The sequence below is a fragment of the Sinohyriopsis cumingii genome, chromosome 6 (genome assembly GCF_028554795.1).
Source record: "Sinohyriopsis cumingii isolate HCF-2022 chromosome 6, ASM2855479v2, whole genome shotgun sequence".
Taxonomy (NCBI): Eukaryota; Metazoa; Mollusca; class Bivalvia; order Unionida; family Unionidae; genus Sinohyriopsis; species Sinohyriopsis cumingii.
Window position 1 is genome coordinate 64,892,005 of NC_142966.1, and position 23,431 is coordinate 64,915,435.

Below are 23,431 nucleotides of genomic sequence, written 5' to 3' on the forward strand. Positions count from 1 at the left end.
ACCTAAAGAAATCTATTTAAGTTTGATATACGTAGTAAACGCAATGATAGATCACCAGCTGGCAGAATAATATGAATCCATACCACAAAACTAAGATTATAACAGTTTTAGCGTTCAACTTGCAACTATGACTGAGGCGAAAATGAGTATTTTATTTGAATTGGAATACAGTTACATCGAAGTTTTATTTTTCGTCACATTTAACTTCTGTTTATTTGTTATGTTTATCGCGAAATGGTTTTTTCTTATTGCACCCTCAATGACAATGAACGTGTGTTTGTTGAGGCATAAGAAACTAATTAGATAATATCTCTTGAGACGATCTTGTTAGATATTTTTTATAAATTTTGATCCATCGCATTCTTTACAGATTTTAGTTTTATTGTATCTGGAGCTGTTAATTAGGCATCCTACTTAACCGGTCAGTCACTTTCTGTTTCTACACACCAAGATAAACTTGCGTTTGTTAATAGTAGCAGAGCACATTTTAAGGTCTGTCTCAATTCATTTTAATAGCACACATTTATTTTGTGCAGGACCATTCAACCTTTCATGTTAGAAGATTTGACAGCATTTGATTAGTGCATGGCCTTAGTAAGGAATAATTTATATTAAGTCGCAGAGAATACCACTTTGAATAGCATTTAATAATCGACTATTGCAAACATATTTGATTATTGGTTCTGATACCGATTCGGTAAGAAATAGTTTCATGTAAACTTTAGCTTTTTATGTACATTTAAAGATAGAAATATTTCAACAGAAATGAAAGAGAGTACAGCGTTATTATGAAGTCTGAATGCATGTATTTATTTAGATGGTGGAAAAACTATTTCTGTTTTTCATGACTTGTCATGCTTGCATATCCTGACGAATATCTTCCCATGAAGATGCATTCTCCAAACGCAACAATACAAGAAAATAAATGTCTACGTTTCGACTACTACAGTACTGGAAAATTGACCATAACATTGTCTTTGCCTACATCCAAGACATGGTTTGACAGTGACAGACACAACTATTGGACAAAAGGACAAGTATGTATCCTATTTGTTTGTGATAAGGCACACAATTTCTTCGCTTTATATGAATATTTATACAACCATAAAATCAAGCACTTCCTACCTGGTTAATTAAATGTTGTAACTGCTCGATATAATTATGTTGCAGGGGACATCAGTACATGCCAAGGAAAATATAGATCTTTTCCTTTCTAAACTTGTGAAATACAAATATCTATTGAAACTTAAATATAAACAGGAATTACAAAATCAGTCATAAAAAACAAATAGATAAAAGCTTAGCAAGAAGAAATGCAAGATAATATTTGTACAGAATAAAGATACGTACATAACAGTTCGTATTTTAACTAGAGCAAATAAAATCATTTTTGAACAGAGACAACGTAATTATTTCCCTACTAGGATTGAAATTGCTACGTTACATAATTTGTAAAAGTTCGACGAGGCTATATCACGTTACATTTAGTCATGAGCATAAAGCCAGCAGAATAAAACCTAACTGCAAACAAATACATGAAGGTAAATACCTACAATAAAATTAAAATTATGCAGGTCTCAGAAGGAATTCAGATTTAATGTCTTACGTCAAGTGAGTTTCTCATCTCTTTGTTACTTACTCAGGACTTGATCATAAATAAAAATCAATCTATTAAAGCTCGGTAAAGCCTCCGACATTCCTTTTGATTCGAAACGAAAACATCATCTTGTCAAGGATATTTTTATTTCTTAATTTATCTCCTGTATAATACTTGAATGCTATGTATGGATTTTCACAAAAAGCCCTGCTTTTCGTACAACGATAGTGGAATATAGAAATATTTCTAAATTCGAGGTAATTACTCTCATATCAGTAGTGACTATTTAGTGTTTATCATAACAATTGATTCATATAAATTGATAAATCTCGAAAAAGTATATCATGCCCGTATTTGAACATCGGTAAAACGACGCTCGCATAGAAAGACCTTTGTTTTTCTACCTCTCACAGGAAAACAAACGGTAGATTAAGATGATGTTTTTGTTTCTCGTAGCTATCAGATGTAGAATGCAATCGTGTACTCTAAATAGCTGCTTATTATTTCAGACTAACATAAATTTAAAAAAAAAAACATTAAGGATAATATTATTCAAATGATTTGATATTTTATCATTAGATACTTAAAATCAGTATTTGCTTCCTAATATTGCCTAGCTCGATGTTCCTCCTGGCGATGCTGTTGTATACATTACAGCAGAATGGAGTGGATTAGACTCCCGTGTGGCAATCGACAACACTGAACTCCTGAGTGGAATTTGTCGCGAAAAATTGCTTGGTAAGTTGTTTGAATAATACTGGCCAATGTTTTCATTACATCCTTGTTATGTTGTTTTTATTTTTAATATATGCACGTATTTTGCTCTTAAGTGAGATTTCATGAATGGAAACTGTATTTTTCTAATAATATAAAGCGGGTCGGTTAATTTATACAATCGATAACCATCCTGTCTTAACTATTTACATAGAATAAATTAAATCTAGCATATCAGGTGTCTGTTTCCCCGATTTTGTGAGAGTAGACCTGGTGTCAGTCTGTAACTGACTTTTAGGATGCCTCCACCTAGCAAATATTTTGTAACGGCATGGTCTTCAACGTAATCCCTAAACTCGACCATTCTTAATAGCTTTACGTTACTTACACTGATGCAAACGTTTTGCTAGCGGCATGCCAAAGCATCCTATGCATACATTGTTTTATGATTATGAACTTTGCTCACGTTATATATTAAACGTATTTATAACACGAACAGAGTTTATAAACGAGACCAGATAACCATTTCTGTTTGGTTTTCTAAGGTCCAGATAAAAAAAAACATCATCGAAAGGGAATGTTTAATAGATATGTTTTTATTTGTCCTAAGCACCGAATATTAGATACTAACTAAATAAATATGCATGTTTAGCACTGCATATCACTAATTAGGATGTACAGAAACCTCATGCATATCTTTTTGACCCAGTCTTGAGCTTTACAATGTTGTAGTAATTAGCAGTTTGAAACAATCAGAAACTTATAACGATAGACGAAGATTAAGTACAATGTCTATTCTTTCAGAGTGCCCCAACGAGATGGTCCCATGCAGTGATAACTATAAATGTATCACAAAGGATAAACTCTGTGACTTTGTGAATGACTGTTTCGATGGATCAGATGAGGACCGTCACTACTGCAGTAAGTCACCAGTATCGTATATACAGGAGACACATCTAAAGCATGTTATGATTTGCAAGCTAGTTTTAACTCACATATATTGATCCAAAAAAGTAAATAGATAGGGTAATACTTTGCAAGTAATTATAGTTTCATTTATGCCAGACGTTTTTAAAATGGCTTTATTTATCGGCGACACAAACTATTTCCATTAACAGTAGCATATTTTATTAATGGTCAGAAGGAAATTCTAGGGGTAACTCATGTTTAAGGGAAGTTAATTGTGCTAGTAATAGATGACATGTTCTTTTGTACAGACGACACATTCATTTGCCATTGAAATATTAGGGTTGTACAACTATTCTATCATTTCTTTTATATGAACAAATATCTCTATTCCAGGACATCTATTTTGCCATTAGTACGAAAATGCCTTAGTATAGGCATTGTTTTCAGCGTTAAGAATATCGACTACATCAAAAGCAGATATTGTGAATGAACCTCTTTTAGATTGGCCTATTGTATGTAGAGTATGTTACTATCACAACTCAAAACACGAAACATAATGGACATGGAGATTTCTAGGATCTCATGTTTTTCAGAGATGACGAACATAATTAGAATCTATAGTGCTCAGTTACATATAGATTGTAAAATATATTGACATTTTAAATTTTATTTTATTTCTACTCGTTCATTATCTGAAATCCAAGTCCGATTTTTCTTCTCACATCTAATGTATACACCAGTCACTTTGATTGTCATTACTTCTAAGAACATTCAATATTGATACTAAGTATACTATTACTCTAAGGATATCTAGCTTTGATATCTTTATTTGCCTTTGCTGAAAGTTTGAAAATATTTGGATGTGGATTTTCTAATGTTGCTTTAACAATTTGTTTAGTTATATCGCAACAATGTCTGCAGAGTGGCATTTTATAGTGATGTATAGCACTGTGGAATCATGCCGAAGACATGTAGCATCCTGTCTAATCAGTCACATTATCCCGACACCAGACCAAACAGGCCTAACACTATAATCTTAATGATGAGCGCTTAGCGCCATATTTATAAGTCCTTGGTAAGACTCGGCCGGAATTCGAACCCGCGACCTCGCGCATCCGAGGCGGACGCTCTAGCCACTTTGGCCGCCGGCACGGTCTTGAAAATATTGTATTGCAATGTTTATATATAACAGTCACTATTATTCCCAAGCAAGGCGTTTCCTAATATATCCTTTTTCCTCATTACTGTTGCATGTGTCAAAAATATTGATTTAGAATTAAAACGATACGGTTATATTCATGTAATCACCTATTTCATCAGAAAAAGAGTCTGACATTAAAGTTGTGTGTGACGATCTCAACAACATTTGTTTTCTACATAAGCCAGATTATTTCTCCAACTGTTGAAAAATCGTGACAACGACTATTTAATTTTTATTAAAAAGAGACTTTGGTGCACCTGAGTAAATAAGAAGAAAAGTATGGTGCATACACATTATGAGAGACATGGGAGAATTACAAGTTGATTTTTAACGTATTGGCACGCAATCTAAAAATTTTATATTCAATTCCACAAAAATATCTCTTTTAGTGTTTTTGAAAGATACTTTCAGACGCATGAAGTTTATGTAACAAAATGTTGTTTGCATTGCTAGGACTATCATTGAGAAAGATAAATATATTCCCCGCCATTTGTAAATCAAATCATCAATCTGTATCAATACTGTGTAAAGCGTCTTTAATATCTGATATTTTGTTCCAAGCCTTCTCTGACTAAATTGATAATAATATTGGTACTACATATATTAGACGTCATACTATATTAAATTCAGCGTATAATTCGAAAGTATTTCCCTAACGACCTATTTTGTCTTTCTTTCTTTTGGCATGGTTATCAGGTATAGTGGAAACGGTACTGAACCAGTTGTAGACATTCGCTACTGTATCACATAATATGTTGCTGTTGCTTGACACAAACGTTCTCTCACAATTGAGTTTGGAAAGGGCAGAAAGAGTTTGTACAACTGCCTTGATAGACTGTCCTTCATCTGCCTGCTGTTACCAACTTCATAGTGCATGTGTGTGATTTACCTAGTGGAAGCTCCAAGGGATTTTCATATAATTTAGATTCAGTCCCAAACTTGCACGCTACGTTTGTTACTTGATTATAGGAAGAGTATTGTGACAGTACTATTATTGAATGTATCTCTCCGCTATCTTTCGCCATGTTCGTTTAAAGATGATCTTATTTTTACCCAGGATATTATTTCTTTAACATTATAATTCTCTTCTACACTTGTATAAAACTTGTAAATTATGTTCTTCTGAAAGTAAGAGGTACATTTTGGTATGAGGTTAAATGGAATGTATGCAAGCAGTGTATAGATAGACCAATCAAAAAGACTTTGGAAATGCTTTTCAATGCGAATAATTGGTTGCGATGGTGCCAGCAGAGTTTCTTCACAAAGACTGTAACAAATGATGATAGTTATATAGTTAATCTAGTTATATATTTCTGAAAGATATAAAATATCGTAAATATACGTATACGAAGATCATTAACCTGTGCATCGTGTGCTCTGTGCCGCTAAAGTTGTAAATGGTGGAAAGTACGGAGAGGTAGTCAAAGCTGCTCTAAGTATATTCAATAAGAGGTTGAGTGTATGTTCGAAAAGTAGTACTTGAGGACGTTTGTCATATGTGAAAGATTATTTTGTCAGACCATATTATTGCCAAATATATAGGAGAATCTGATTTAAAACTTTGTTGTGCGCTCTTAGCAAAGTTTGCAATGGTAACATCAACGTTGATCATCTTACTAATGGGGTAAGCTGTCGAACTGAAATGAGTTTTTCGTAAGTGGCCTGATCATAAAACCATTTTGAAGATTACATAAACTATTTTTATTTTCAAGGAAATACATTAGGTTTCCGATGTATTCATGTATTTTGCAACATGTACAGTGATGTGAATGATCATATATATGATAATCTGAAGAAAGAACTAGGCAAACCATTTATATTTATATTCTTGCATTAACTTGCTTAAGACAAAACATATGAAAACATTTATTCAAACGTAGAGATAACTCCCTATGATGGCGTTAATATCTCTCAGAAGATTTTGCACACCAATTTATGGCACATGAATACCTATAGCAACAGACACAACCAGTGGAAAATGACCTGGAAAATATGCAAAATATGCATAACTCTTCTCGCACCCGTTGAATCAGTAATTTGGGTCGAATTGGATTAAACGTGTAATAATAACTGTCAGTCGTATACATATTAGTCATTTTACTCAATTTTTAGTCACACTGGAGGTTATAAATATGTAACAATGGATAGCTAATCTAATCCTGTATAATGCACTTTTCATTAATAACACGTTACGCCCTAAAATGTATGTTGTATATTCGAACACATACATATAATGTACATTTAGCAACTCCTGAATTTTGAAAGTGGAACTAGATGATGCAATAGCAGCCACTACCATTTTCCCATCCGCGTCATTGGTTGTACCGTATCGTAGTTGTGCGTAGTTGTTAGCGTGCCTCACTAACAATTTTCGAAGACGCGTGTGCCAATAGCATCTGCGGATTTCCAACAGGAGTATTTACACACGAATACAGAGGTCCAGGGGTCTCCATTCGGTGGAAAAACCACATGTGTGCAAATAAAATATTTATTAATTTGAAAGTTATAATATTAATGCCAATGATTGCAAATATTAAACGTGCTTGGGTGGCTTCTAACGAGAAAACAACGCGATGCTGGCAGCAATGTGTGAATCCATGATATTGGTGTTCGTGAGGGTTTTGGTCCCTTTTCATGCATGCAATGTGGAACTGGTGTGCGTGGAAAGGATTCACTGAGCAACATTTGTGGCAGTCACAAACTACGATGGAATTCCTGAACAAATTGTCCAAACTTCATTAGCTTGCAGATTAATCGTGATAGTTTAAATTAGAGCAACCAGTCTCCATATGTATATATGAAGATCAACAAGGAGTCCCTGTATGACCGACGTTATTATTATCTTGGGCCTGAGCGTGCTTAACACCACGGGGTTATCTGTCTACCATCTTTCCAAGGAATTAGCCGAGTACATGGCAGGGTTTCTGAAAAGACCAGATTTGGCACAGCTGCACAAGCCCTAAACCAAGCCTTCCCCAATGATGCCGACAAACTAAAACATCTTAATTTCCTGCATATTCACTCGGACCCTTATCCGATACGTGCATAACTTTACTGCGTGGTACATCGTGCTACCGAGCGTCATATGTATCTATATCCAAACACTAGATATGCAAATGTGTTTGACCTTTTTCCCAAATGAACACACACACATGAAAATATTGTTGAGCCTCAGTTTGACCAGACCGGTCCATTCCTCATGCAAACTTCGACGAGACATCATGCATCAAACAGAAAGGACGTAAGATTATATGTAAATTCACCGTAGGCGGTAGGATTATCAGTGGATTATGCATGTATATGCCACCAACTCGTCATAAATAAGGCCGAACTGTAATTCCATATCAATGACATGCCAGGAAAGGCACATTCTTGTTTTAAAAATTTGTAACATTAACGAATAACGCGCTTGTAACAGTGGGCACATCATCAGCTACAACAACAGCGAAGATCCACATACACGCATGTGAGGTCGTCCATGCTAGCGTATTTGACCATCAATTTGTTGACGACAAATAATATATTTCCAAGCCGTGCCGTCAAATCCGCGACTGATCGGAAACGTGCAAGATCCAGTCAGGATGGGGACAAAACACATACCATGAGTGATCATCTTGGATGAAATCTGCACAATCCACAAGAGCATGTTATAAATATTTCTCAAATGATTATTACGAAAGAAAACAACGTACATGATTTCATGCGGAATCAGGGACATCCACCGACAAATGAGGGTAAATTCGCCACAGCTGTTTTATCCTTGTATTACTATAAAGAATTCCATACTGATTATCGTGCAAAGTATTCCCGAGACACCCACGAAACATTCTTGTCCGCCTAGATTCCTGACAACTCATCGTTATCCCAAGACAACAAGTACGAGAGGAACTTCAACAGGAGTTGTTCAAACTTCGCAAAGAAATTTCCCGGACTCGCCAATGACAATTTTGCATTGTCCACAAGACATTAGTTGCCATTACATACCTGTGAACACACTTGATACGGTCGACATTCAGATCCTTGTCCTCAATGATAATGGGTAAGTCTACGTTTGTGCCCACTAGGCAGCGATAAAATATACGGAGGGCCATACATCACCGTCACCATCGTCTCCCAAACATGTACATACAGTTCTAAGTTCACAGGGATTGACGATATCACATGGTAACCACGCCTGAGTCATCGATCATCATACTGAATGGTGAAAATTCGCGTATCTATCAATGTCACCTGTTGAGTTCATGTCGCATCTTTCAATGGTTGTTTCTGTTTGGATGACCAGACCAATGTCGCTACCAACTTGTACGCCATTGTCCCGTCACGCGTTCATTGTAAAACAATTAGCCCGATAACGACCTAGCGATCGAGAGTGTCACCTCTGATTTGAAAATATTGTCGACCACATTATCGCATTGCCAAAACAGTACAACAAACGCTGCTCCAAATACAATGTTGAACTATTTTTGGATTAACCAAGTAATGGTTGTAGAGGATAATGAATCGTATTAAAATTGGCTAGGTCATCAACCCGGCAAGCTCACTCTGTCGTGCCGTGAATACAACCGAGTATGGTGAACGCAGGTTAGGTGTCCTAAGGTTGAACCATCCTCGTGGGATATTTTTGGTACCAGTATGTTTATTGATGCTAGCTGCCGTAACTAATTTATTGATCGCTACGATGCACTTCCGATGCCTCTAGGACAATACTTCACATATTCTATGTTGTTTTACAGCTGAACTGATGCAAATTCACTGCCAACAAAAATGTTGCCTTTTCATGGCAATTCGTTTTGGCATATTGTGATCCTTGATCGCACTTAATTCATGAAACAGCCTCACATCAGCGATTTGCCTGTCAGGAGATGCATCCTTTTATAAATATGCAAGGTGGAGCCGGTATCAAGCGATATCAGTCTGATTTTCTTGCCCTTCACCAGCACATTGTAAACCACGTGACTCAATTCGTATATCCATTCCCACCCCTGGTCGCGCACCTAATCACAATAAATGTATTAGGGAAGATTTGTTTTATCCAGTATGCTTGGACCAATGGGTGCTTTGCTGTTTGTCCAAAGCAGATGCGATGTTTGTTTAAGCACGCTATCTGACGCGCGAACAAAGACACATTTGCTTCACCTACACCTGACGCATGTAACAGTGCTCGCGTGCTTGCCGGTTTGCGTGACCATCTCCATTTCATCATATGTTTCTGTAACAGTTTTGCATCGATCACAGTATGAACTCATGATTAATTTCTATCAACTATGTCTCTCAATGTAATTGATTTCTCTGCGAGTATATCTAAGCAGCCACCACAGCATCATCCTGCATTCCCAGGACAAAGGCGATCATCATAGGCCTATCTGAATTAGGAAAAACACAGATATGTTTAATAATCTCGTGCAAGGGCTCACGTGGGAAAAATTGTATTTGATAGTACCGCTGGCCGACGTCCACCGATGTTATGATATCTTTAATGATTTCAATTTAGTGTGTTCAATTAAGTGTGCGACGACCTTCCTCGCGAGATAGGTGGAAGCATACAACCGGTCGAATTTATAACTGTCATCAATAATGCAGCATTAGCCGACGACATCGTCAGGAAAGGAAATATGCTTGTGGTGTACACAGAAGTCATGATGCATAAAAAGAAAAATCCCTAACTAATATGATCTAGTAGACGCCATAACAACACCGATGTCATTTGTGTGCAGATATATGTGTAGATACTGACAGTGACCCAAGGCCAGATGTTTTGACGTCGTTTTGTAAGTCTTAAGATAAAATGACACCGGCAGGCGTAAATCGAACCAATCCAACGACTGGAAACAATAAAATATAACGGCCCGCAAACGAAACTGGCAAGCAACAAGTATAATCACATCAATTTGCAAGCACAAATCTCACTGACTGAGTCGAACATTTCGTCCGCAATTTTGGATTAAGCGCGTATCTCTGGAGTTTCCCTAAATTCAAATGTTTAACCGAAAATCTCTATCAGCGTATCCAGTCAAATGCCATTCAGATTCCGCAAAAATCAATAGAAATATTATATCGTCGCGCCATGACAGAAACGAGCGAACCAGGGTTATTATCGATAGCACATGTGAGATAGCCGCTGTGATGACTTTGTATCTTAGTGTCACTGGGATTGCGATTTGATGAAGATCACGGTGCCGCTTTACTATCTTGATTGTCGTTGACGTTGTAAGTGAGGACATTAAGATAATGTCGACAAGGCTTTATGCGTGGAAGCGGAAACACATTAAGATCATCACTGAGGCCGATATAAGTATGTCAAGGATCACAAATTTGTATTTAGATGCAATCGTCAAATGTTTATGATACGTCGTCGTAATAGATATCACGCTGGCAGCGTGCTAGCACGATAGGGACAAAATAAAAAAGAAACACGCGTGACAGCACGCTAGTGGATATCTGTGCTTTATAGCCAATCACACACACAAAACACGGTGATTCATTATTGTTTTGTCCATTATCACGATCTCCGCCGATGTCAAAGCTCGCCTTTGCACGCATTAACGTTCAAATTGACAAGATACATGAGTTATTAGGCCAGTTCGCAGGTAACGCGTTTTTCATCATCGTGTTTCATATTGCATATAACATCGACCATTTCGCTCTAGAAGTTTTTTCTTCTTCAATATTCCAGCCCTCTGCTCCTTATCATTCCGCTGATTGTACTCGGTCCATTTTCATTCATAGGTGTATGAATTTGAATATACAGGGTTTGTTCATGTGGCTATTTTGGCTTTTGAGCCCATGACACTATTGAAGGTAGAGTCTGTCTAAAACTGAACACAAAAATTATGACCATGGCTTGACGTTAACATCGAACAACGTGAGCGAGTCTTTTACTCTTTGCTTTGACAAAGGTCAGATTCACGTTTGGTATTTTTGATGTTTCCATATGCCATACCAAATATCTTTTATGAAATGTTTAAATATTGATAATTATTATATGCTCATTATTTGTTTCGTTAACTTTACATTGTCAGAATCGTTCCGTATTTTACGATATTGCACTCACGTTCACTTCATATTGCACCCACGTGTGCCCTATAGTGTATTAGGAACTACTTTGTAAACAAATCATGTACACTCAGTTAGTAGACGCTTTAAGGTTTTGGTTGATTAAATTTGTTTCTGTATGAACTAAAGCAAGCGTTTCGTGAACTGCCACATACCAACTGCGTTGCCACATTCCGCGTTTACTTTCTTGATACAATGTTTCGGATATAGGCTAGCTAAAGACGCTAGGTTTCATAAAATTTCTGGGTCTATACAAATAACATGCAAGTGACAAGTCATAAACTGTCTTCTTCAACTAGTAATAAGAATGGCAATAAATATACTTACAGTTTTACATCCTGAATTCATCAAAATATACTTTCTTAGAGCTGCAGATGCCAATTACATGAGCCGTGTCATGGGTTCTAAAGCATGATTACACATTTCGAAATTGCACTGTAATTTCGAGTATATTCCAAGTGCAATTACATCCTCCTTACTGCACTCAAAATGAAATAAACATTATATTCCGTAGCGTCTGTTTGATAATTCCAATTGAAAGACATAATGTTTCTCACATTATGATTACAAACGTTCAATGACAGAACAGAAACACACTTGCAGATGTCAACACGGTGCTGAAATCCAATGTACTTTATGCAGAATTAGCACTAATAAATCCAGTGCATAAACCAAATGATTCGTAGAATCGACACAATAATCCAAATCTATTCATACTAGATCAAATGGAAAAGTTGTTGCAATGCGCATTCATTCACAATATGACTCCAAATTTCAATTTTATGTAGACTAAAACGCCATTTTATTTCAAAAATTATGTCTAGCGTGCGACTAAGTTCAAATTTATTTGGGTGGAGTTATGTGCGCATTAATAATAATGTTGTTGTGTAATGATGAATCTGCGCTTGTGTATTAAGATTCGAATATGGCATACATTCAGTTACTTTGTTTCTTGTAGTATATTTTCGTTTACATAATTAAGCCTTAGGTAGAATAAGAAAATGAGCATAAAATAAAAAGGTTACTGGATTTTTATGGAAAAATATAAACTGGATATTCTGCACCCCCAAGGCCGTGCAGGATTTCCATCCGAATAAATGATTCATATTTTCCCATACGAATGCAGTAACATATAAGTGTGGGATGGGCACAGCATATTAACAAGTACCTTCTTTATCTGAAAGCCACACTGCCAGCTCTATCCTTCTATGTCAACCAGCTCTCCGCATTTCATGACTTCTGTACTGATGTGGAAAATATATATGAAATCGTTCTACACCTTTATCTCAATGTATAATTGTAGAAGAACATGCAGCTTTAGTTCTAATCGTTTCTCGAAAGTTTATTTTATAAACAAAATAATTTTATTTAAAGATCTTGCATGCAGCTTTGAAACAATTGACTTATGTGGATACAAGAATGTAAGCTCGACAGATGAATGGATGCAAATGAGTTCTGCAACGTATGGATTTCTTGATAGCGGCCAATTCGGTATGTAACACTTTCTCATAATTTATGAAGTACTCATGTTGATGATTGTATTACCAATTCAACCTAAATAAATACATTTGGGTTAAATATATGCAACAAAAGGGATGGAAGATAAACAGTCGGAATAGTAAGCTAGATCCACCTAAAAAATAACCTGATAGTTTCAACGTTTGAATACTTACGGTGAATTTTATTAGAATTCGAATACACTTTCCCAAAATGTTTATTGTTTCACGCTTCACATCAATGTTTATTTATCCTTTTTTCTCGGGATGGTTTATTCTCATTTTAGTCGTAACAATTTAATTAGATAATATTATTTGTTCAAAACAATTTTCGTGGATATCTTATATTATAATTTGGTCAACACAGTCTTGATCGATTTTATTTTTAATATTATTCTAGATGTTAATTTAGACAGTCAATTTAACCCATCAATAACTTCATCGGACGCGGTGATAGTAGTTTAATGAAACTTAAATCGTGTTTAGGTTCAGATTAGTATCAAACATTTGTTTAATTCATGCTCTTTAAATATTGCTTTAAAAGAATGAGGCATTTTGATTAGTGCCTGACGATTTGAATAGATTATTGCTCTTCGATATGTTAAGATAATGCTAGTTACCAACAAGTAACTTAATTTCTTTATTACACTGGATGACACCATACTATTGGAAAACATTTACACACATGATAAAAACAAACTATCGTCAATAAAAATCAGAATCTATTAAATGAGCGTTTTCCTTTAAGTAGATAAATATATGATAGTTAACTATTTGGGACATGTCTTATTATATAGTAAACGATTCTTATGCTTGGAAATATAGTTAAAATGTATTGAAGAAAAAAGTATAAGAATGTACAGTGATCTCATAAAATCTGAATTATTATTTGTTACGATGATCTAAAACTATATATATTTTTCAGGATTGTTCATGATTGCATATCCTACCAGTTATTCACCCATGAGGATGCATTCTCCAAGAATTAAAGTTGCAGAAAATAAATGCCTACGTTTCGACTACTACAGTACTGGAAAATTGACAGTAACATTGGATTCACTTTCAAACAAGACATGGCGTGACAATGGCAGACAAAACTATTGGAGAAAAGGACAAGTAAGTATACTAGTTTATTTAATGTCACGAACATTCGCTGCTTAAGGACACACGGTACTAATTATACGGAAGAACTGTGAACCAGTCTAGAAATGGGTGAAGAAATAATAGAGTATTTTTACGGGTTTGGTGGTCCATAATTGGTTAATAATGAAAATTAAAATTTTAGTAAAAATATCTTTTGAGAGCTTATCCTATATGTAATTTGAAAACAATACAGACAAATTTCTACTGATGCAATTTTAGCATTCTTACAGGCTTGACTCAGTAATGAAAGTAGCACCTGATTCATTTGGTTCAAAATCAATAGCATGTGTTTCATGCACATGTATGTAAACAAAATGCCGCGGGTCATATGGTGTTCTCCACACATAAGCTTGCACCAAGGTTAGATGTGCATGGAGAATTATAGGTCTCATCATCAGCACCCAGAAAGTTTAAGTTATTGAATTTTGAATATGATGGTGCTTCCATGTGTTTACTACTGGAGTTGAATTAGTATCGCGTGTCCTTAATATAACTATTAATATCACCACATAATACAATTGTCTTTCTAAATCGCTAGTTTAAGACAAGTAACACATTGATTTAAAGCTATTCTCCATTTTCTAAAGAAAGGACTAAATATAAGAAATGCAATACAGTATTTCCTCAAAATAAAGAAAACATATTTAACATATCCTATTTCAATCAGAGCAACACAAATAAAAAATCTAATAAGTACGGCAATGGAAGTATTTCGATAAAATGACTGAAAATACTCTCACTGATATTTGCAAAAGGTATGATACACTCTCTCTCTCTCTCTCTCTCTCTCTCTCTCTCTCTCTCTCTATATATATATATATATATATATATATATATATATATATATATATATATATATATATATATATATATATATATATATATATATATATATATCTACCTATCTCTCTATCTATCTATCTATCTATATATATATATATATATATATATATATATATATATATATATATATATATATATATATATATATATATATATATATATATATATATATATATATATATATATATATATATATATATGCGTGTGTGTGTATTTATGTGTGTGTGTGTGTGTGTTAAAAGGGGTTAGTTTTGGTAAGAAACACAAATCAAGCCGATGTGTTTAAGCAAGCAGTGCAGTGTTTGTGGTCGTTGAGACTTTTTCACTGTCTATTCAGTCACACGTTTTACAATACTTTTAAATCCTTTACCAATGACAATAAAGCATTACTTGCTGCACTTATTAAGACGTATATTCTTTTAGCATATGGCCCAAGCATCGTCCGTGCAGGAAGAACTTCTGCAAAGATTATATATATACATAAATATCAATGTCCATGTAAAATCAAGGCGGCCGAGAACGAATATCGTTGTGGTTCTTGATGTTTTTGCCTGTTTTGACAATGACTTTGTCAACGACTATTTCCAATACCATCAATTTTCATACTTCTAAAGTGGAAGAACTTCAAAGTATAAGAGAGCATTTTGAACAACTTAACTCTGCTTTTAATACAATTTCAGTAACATTAAGAGAATGAAAACATGTTTCAAAAATCACCTCAGTAGAACATTGGTCCAGGCAATGACAATTTATTCTTTGCATACATATGTATTCAGATAAGTTTATAAATTTAGTAACAGTGATTAATGTATGTACCTGAATAGAATCAGTGAATGTAGTTGCCGTCATAGAAGCTCACATAAAATGTTTTCAATTAGTCGTTCTGCCAGGAATCGTTTTGTGATAATAAATAAAGCAATCTTTATAGAAAGATATTGTCTCTCTTTCTCAACGACATCAATCACAGGAAGAAAATATGTATCTTTGATATTTAATATTAGTGTTCTATGTGATTATTTGCTTCTTCATATTTCGTAGCTCGACGTCCCACCTGGTGATATCATTGTATACATTATGGCTGAATGGAGCGGATCATATTCCCATGTGGCAATCGATAACTTTAAACTTCTGGATGGAACTTGTAGCGATAAATTACTGGGTGCGTTGGTTACTTTACATAGGTGACTTTTCTTTTATTACCGCAATGTGATACTTTTGCTTATCTGCACTTGTTTTGAGCCTAAATGAGATACCATAAATTGAAAGTACCTGAGTAATACTTTGTAATAAAGTAAAGACTTGCAAGTATACAGTTTATTTAGGAAACCTAAGGTGATATGTATAAGATGTTGAAGAACGAATGGACGCTATATCGATCTGAATGCAACATGTTTACCCACCTATGTCGGTATAACTGGTTTCTCGATCAGTTTCCACGAATATCAAGGACGTATGTTCTGATCTCAAAATTAATGATACTGGATAAGGTACGTTAATGGTTCTGACATACAATATTACCTGCATATGTTAAAAGAATATTTTGCGACATTATTCGACTATGATTTGTTCCGCATTTCCACTTTTTTGCAGCTTTACTCTGGTTACACCTATTATATGTATGCTGTTAACCTCAAGAACACATATCAAAATGGTGCTTTCACAATTAATCAGGTTGATTACATACCTTTACTTATATCTGTGTGGTTTTGTCGCTTGAGTAATTTAGTGCATACAAACAATAATCATCCCCTCTTGATCAGTTACTAATGATAAATTAAATTCCACCTGCCATGTATTTGTTCCCCTAATTTATTCGATGAGGTCTGGTCACACACTATAATCGACATTCATTATGCCTCCTCCTAGATACTCTTTAAAACACGGCATGGTCTTCCATCTTGTATCTAAAATAGATGCTTCTTAATAGCTATTACTTACTTACTTACACTGACATATATTTTTTAGAGTGGCATGCTAAATCAATTTATGGATAACTGTCTTATGTTTCTGACATTTACTCAAGTTATCTATTAATTGTAATAGTCAACGATTAGAATATATAAATGAGACAGATAAAGTATTCCTGGTTTGATTTTCTAGGTCAAGATTATAAACATAATTGAAAGGGAGTCAATAATTCTTCTGTTTATCATTTTTCTCCTAAGAACTACAAAATCAAGCGTTTTGTCAGTATATATTGTCAGTATATAATAAACACTGCATGACGAAAAATAGGAAGTTGAGAAACCTCATGCATATTTTCTCACCCATTCTGGAGCGCTCACAATGTTTTAGTAATTACACAAATCACAATGTTTTAGTAATTACACAAATCACAATGTTTCAGTAATTACACAAATCACAATGTTTTAGTAATTACACAAATCACAATGTTTTAGTAATTACACAAATCACAATGTTTTAGTAATTACACAAATCATAATGTTTCATTAATTACACAACTAGTTTTAGCAATCAGTAAATTGTAAAAATAGATGAGGATGAAGTACATTGTTTATACTTTTAGAGTGTCCTGAAGAGATGTCCCCATGCAGTGACAACTATAAATGCATTGCAAAGTATGAACTCTGTGACTTTAAGGCGGACTGTTTCGACGAATCAGACGAGAATCGTTACTATTGCAGTAAGTCGCCAGTGTCGTATATACCGAAGTTACTTTTAAAGACGTTTGTGATTCGCATGATATCTAGTAATTGACATAAAGTGATCCATAACAACATATATTACGCAGCGCAACACTTTACACATCATGATAATTTCATTTATATCTGAACGTTTAAAAAAGGCAATTACTTCTCATCAACTCAAACAATTTCCATTAACAGTAGAAACATTTGTTATATGTCATATGGATATGCAAGAATGATTCATGTACTTAAATCATGTTTACGGGGAAAGAATTCTGGCCACTAATAAAACATGAACTCTTTAGTAAAGGAGACCCGTTCATTTAACATAGAAGTTTGTGTGCTGTACAAATAATGCTTATTTTTATTTTAACTAGAAATCTATCTGTAGATCTAACAGTAGTGTAACTTTTTTTATTCGTATTTGCTATTTGACTGGAGCAGCATTTGTATGAGAGGACATTTAGGCTGATAATAGTAATGTATTCATAGCATATGTTATGGTTTGCTCTGTAGGAATAAGGACTGCATCAAAGGAATAAATTACGAACGAAAACTGAAATCGTTTGGCTTATTTTATATGGATCATGTGATTGTTACAACCTATCAGTTTCAAAATTTTATATTTATGTTCCATCAAGGAAAACAAAAATTCACCATTTTACACAAATAATATAAAGAAATTGCATTGCTCTAAATGCAAGAAAAGTGATGTACATATAGATTTCAGTAATTATACAATTGACAGAGAAGAAAATAATAAGAAACGTGCTTAGCTAAATATGGCTCGTAAAATATAGAATTTTATTTGTATTTATTTTTCTCTATCTCGCTCATTATATGAAGCTAATTTTGTTTGTCTTCTGCTATCGATGTATAAACCGAGTAATGTTTGTCTAACATTACTTCTCAGGATATTGAATAATCTTCCCAAGTATTTAAGTTCCATTAGTGCTGTCTTGACATCTTTGCTTTGATATTATCCTTGCATTTGATAAAATGGTAAAAGTTCTAGAGTATTGATGTGACATCGTGTTTTGATATTGACGATAAATTTGATGAAATGTTGAAAGTTCAATACATATGACTACAACTGAAATCCCGTGATTAAGATGGTGGAGTTGAAAGTTGTCTGCTTGAGATGACAAAAGAGCTTCTATATCAATAAGCACAGAAAATGTGCATTTGTTCCCCACGATTTGGATATCTTTGCAAATTCATACAACTTAAGAAGGTTCGACATTTCCGATATAGCGTAATTTTATAAGAACCAGTTTTGTAGTCTACTTATTCATTGCTGTAACCATCAAACAATCTGACCGTACCTAATAGCTTAGAATTGAAAAAATGAAATTTTCCTGACAGGCACTATCTACCGTATAAAATAATTCCTCTAATTTTCCCAAGCTATGAGTTTCCTAATGTATTCTTTGTCTGAATTATTGTTTCATTCGTCGAAACATTTCGTTTTGAAATAAATTTATTTTATCACATAGTTCATCAGAACAAAATTCTTACGTAAACTTCTCACGAATGACATCTCAAGATTTGTGTTTGTTTCTTATTACCTAATTATTTCTACAACTGCTCTGACCGTATGTGATAGCGACTATTTAACTTAAATCTGAATGACTGCATTGTCGTGAATTATGTGTATTCATCTTAGATAGGAAGAAGTTTGTGAAACGTATCATACGTCTCTGAAAATAAATGAGATAATGCATTCGACATCACATTCATATTATTTTACACCTTGCAGATATTTATAAGGACTGCTCTGTATCATGTTTAATATTATTGCACCTTATGGAAATGATGAATATTAATTGTGCTGTATCACAATTATATTTTCCAGAATGTCTTTGAATGAATACTCAATAATCCAAAAAGTAGTGATTTTATCCAAAATAGCAATGAGCACTTTGTAATTCTAAGTAATGGTTTCTAAATAAATAATTCCTCTCTAACTATATCTGAACTCAAAAGTAAACAATTCCACAGACTCAACGTAAAGAAGAAATCAAATAAATGTCTTTTCTTTCAGCATTATATGTCTCTCCAGAGAGTGATGATTTCTTACTACACCAGTATAACGATGATGTTGTTCTTGCTTTCACCGCACGGATTTCGGTGGAAAATTGTTGCTTGATTCTTAAAGCCTAATATATTTAGAGTGGTTACCTCTGCCGTCATATTTACTGATACTGGGTATTGCTCCTTCAGTTTCTCCTCTTACTTTTTAAAACAATTCGTACAATGTCCTCTTTGTCGGTTACTTTTTCTGAGATAATACATCGAATTTTTATGTCGAGTCACATCATTTTTCGCTGATATGGCTTCGTTAATATATACCTCTTTATTTCAAAACAATGCACTTGAAACGTATTTATTGGAATAATCCTTGCGACGGGCGTGGGGCGTGTTGGTTTTGTGTTCGCATTTTACCATGGAAAATACTGTTTATTGGGATTTTTTGTGTCAGATGTATTGTTAATGATATTGCCTGTGATTGATCTGTATGTTGCTGGCGCTTCACCATAAGTTATACATACTTGGTTCCACGTAGGAAACATTGTTTACTCTGTATAACATCAAGGGCGGCGATGCAAGATTTAGGCAAGCATTGATGACTCCGTATCTGTTTCGTATTTCTTTTGTATCTGTTATTTTAGCAATCCATATCAGCTATAAAGTCTTCCCTTGTGGTTATAGTGGTGAAAAAGTATATGTCTTGCCTGAATCCACTATTTCTTTGAGTTATTTTACTTAAGGCCGCGATAATGTTCGGCACCGATCTAAAATGTGTGGTTCTTCATCTTGTTTGCAAAATTCACGTTAGTGCCTGTAGGCGAACTTTACAATGTCTAGGGTCAAGAAACTTTAACTGTTTAGCATCTCTGTTCAATCTTTTTCCTGTAAAGGCATTTAATAGCCCTTGTCTTTTGTTTGTATTTTCATTTTGAATTTTCTGTATGCGATTTCAGTATTGCTTTAAAAAAACCTATGACCTATTGAAGTATGATATAATAAAAATGATACTAATAACAAGAATTCTATTAACATTAATAATGCTTATAAATCATTATTATTATTATTATTATTATTATTATTATTATTATTATTATTAAAATCTCTTTTCTACTTTTTGTCCTTATAGTTAGTAGTATTATTACTATTATCATTATTATTATTGGTATTAATGTTATTATTATTATTTTTCTTAGATTATTTTATACAGTGTGATTTCGAGAACAAGTCATGTGGATACACGAATGTAACAAACTCGGAGATACGTTGGAAACAAAGGACGGGAAGCCAATTCACAAGACCGCAGTTTGACAAAACAGACGGAACACAAGGCTCGTTAAGATAAATGCTTTCAGAGTCTTATATATAGGATAAAACAAAAGAGAGAGAGAGAGAGAGAGAGAGAGAGAGAGAGAGAGAGAGAGAAAGAAACAAAGATCTCTGCGTTCAAGTTTATGAAGGTCCGACTGACTCTAACAGCTTATAAACCTAAGCACAGATAAAGAAATGAAAGTTTGGTTGTAAGAAGACCGTTTGTATGAGAGAGGCATATGGGAGGGTGGTTTGAGATAGAGAGGGGGAGAGAGAACGTTAATTTGATAAGTTTTTATATAGCGGATATATCGGTATGAACGGTGAATAATGTACAACGATATGACAGTGATAATAACCAACTCGATTTTCTGGAATCGCTTTGTCTTGAAACAGTATCAGGTCTGAACTCTTTTTGCAGGTCATTTTATGGTCCTCACTGACAATAGAGACCCAAAAGACTATCTGGCAGATTCAGCAGGACGAGTGATGCCGATTGGATACAACATTGCTTCCTTGACTTCTCCAGAAGAAGAGATTCAATCGTAGTCTTGTGTAGAGTTCTTTTATTACTTGAATGGCAGCGAAGTTCGACCCAGCCCTATGTCGGCACAGCTGTTGGTATATATTGTCAGTGATAATCGTAAAACACTTGCCTGGTAAGTAAATACAATTTCCTTCACAAGCACACACAATTTTAAATTGCACAACTTAACCTTTACTTCAAACTACATCCTCACATTTGTTATTAAAGCTGTAATATTTTAAATTGTTTGAAGCCTTATGTCTTTCCTATATTTAAATCGTAAAATGTCTTTCCTATATTTAAATGGTAAATCGTAACATCATTAAATATGTTTTTCTATAATAACTGATTATTTCCAGTGAATTTGTAAGTTTTTATATATTTCCATTATGTCATATTTGTCAAATATAATCAATAACTAATAGGCGTTGTATATAATTCGTCGTATGAAATGTGTTCCGTTACAATCACTAGTGTAATAAAAATGCACTATTATAATACTTTTATCATAGTGTTACAGCTATTATGCACTATTGTAATAAAGTTTAGCTACGCAATTCTTAAACAGCATCAAAAAGATGCTAAGGTTTAACTATCTTTCAAGGTAACTGTTCATGTAATTTCATTGGCTTACTTCGTCATTTTATATCATTATGGCAATTACAATAGGATCACATTGACGAATACCATCATAAACCGCGCTTGTAATAGCATTGCAATAGTTTTTCCAGCTGATATGAAATGGAAGCTATTCTTAGCGATTTTCGAACGAAATAATGAGATGACACGTGAATAGCTTTCATCGCAATAATAGTCAGTGCATTTGTATACTTTGCTTTAACTGATTGAAGAAAAACTGATTTTGCATTAAAACACAGCAATCGTGTCTCTAAAAACCCACGATCATAACAATATATGTTAATGCATCTTTTTATTATAATAACAATTGACTGTGGCCCAATATGCATTGGAATCCACAGTAGTAGCAAAGTTCAGAAAAGTGTTTCTTTAAACAATAATAAAGAGGTGATATATCAGTTATATACTTAGTTTATTACAATAACAAGTATAACAAATGATTTACTAAAACACGTTATATAAGTTCAACATTTGTAATCCGATGAAGAAATTCCAAAACCTGCCATGGCAACTACTCATGCCTTGTCACGATTATTTGTGTATTTTTAACTTGGTACGCTTGGCAAAATAATGGTTATTACAATAGGAACACACATTTTTCAAGTATTGAAATACGCCAATATTGTAATAAAGTCCGGGCAATTAATTCTAGGTCCAACTTCTGTTTGATGAAACTAACTGATGATTTCATTGTCGAAGGGTTTACGCAAGGGGTGCGCATGTAACAGTTGGGAACGTACAATATCAATAGACCCATTAGAAAATGGATATTTTTGTGCTTCATAGCATTTTTGTTACACAAAACATTGTCAATAAAACCCTCCTTAATACTTATTTAACCTTGTTAAGCTAAAATTGGCTTTTATTGTTATACATTCAGCATTCAAATTATCTGTAATTATCTTCCATTTAAAACACCGATTGATCGGTCAAACGTATGAATGGTCGTCTTTTTCTTATTAGGTATGATAACGTTAACAGGACAATAAGTGGCTGGCTCAAAGGATGGGTGCTCGCTCCACATGGCCATGTTCGTATTATCTTCGAAGGAAAAACTACCACTACTATAGTTGTCTGGCCAGGAGCTGTAGCCCTTGACGAAATCTCATTAAAACCTGGACCCTGTTCAGCGCCACCAGGTTGTGGTTCTAATGCCTTCAAATGTACCAAATCTAGGGTCTGCATACCAGTCTATCTGCAGTGTGATAGAGAACTGTGTTCTTAATCACTGGTGCGTTTGGCCTATATTGAAAAAGAATGAAACAAACACGTATGACGGTAAATATAGTTTCTGGGGCTACACTATTTAGGGGTAATATGGTA

General features: G+C 34.3%; 2 protein-coding genes across 2 annotated transcripts; both read left to right on the forward strand.

The window, feature by feature from the left end:
- The first annotated feature begins 808 nt into the window (after positions 1–808).
- Positions 809–21,492, forward strand: LOC149797101 (MAM and LDL-receptor class A domain-containing protein 1-like). The gene is made up of 9 exons (XM_089960711.1): positions 809–1,037; positions 2,215–2,335; positions 3,116–3,232; positions 12,849–12,965; positions 13,896–14,086; positions 15,995–16,115; positions 17,484–17,600; positions 20,829–20,963; positions 21,365–21,492. The coding sequence occupies exons 1-9, from the start codon at positions 855–857 to the stop codon at positions 21,490–21,492; spliced, it is 1,230 nt and encodes a 409-aa protein (XP_089816837.1). The 5' UTR covers positions 809–854.
- LOC149797102 (uncharacterized) lies at positions 21,284–23,412 on the forward strand. The gene is made up of 2 exons (XM_089960340.1): positions 21,284–21,602; positions 23,072–23,412. The coding sequence occupies exons 1-2, from the start codon at positions 21,547–21,549 to the stop codon at positions 23,331–23,333; spliced, it is 318 nt and encodes a 105-aa protein (XP_089816466.1). The 5' UTR covers positions 21,284–21,546; the 3' UTR covers positions 23,334–23,412.
- The last annotated feature ends 19 nt before the right edge of the window (positions 23,413–23,431 follow it).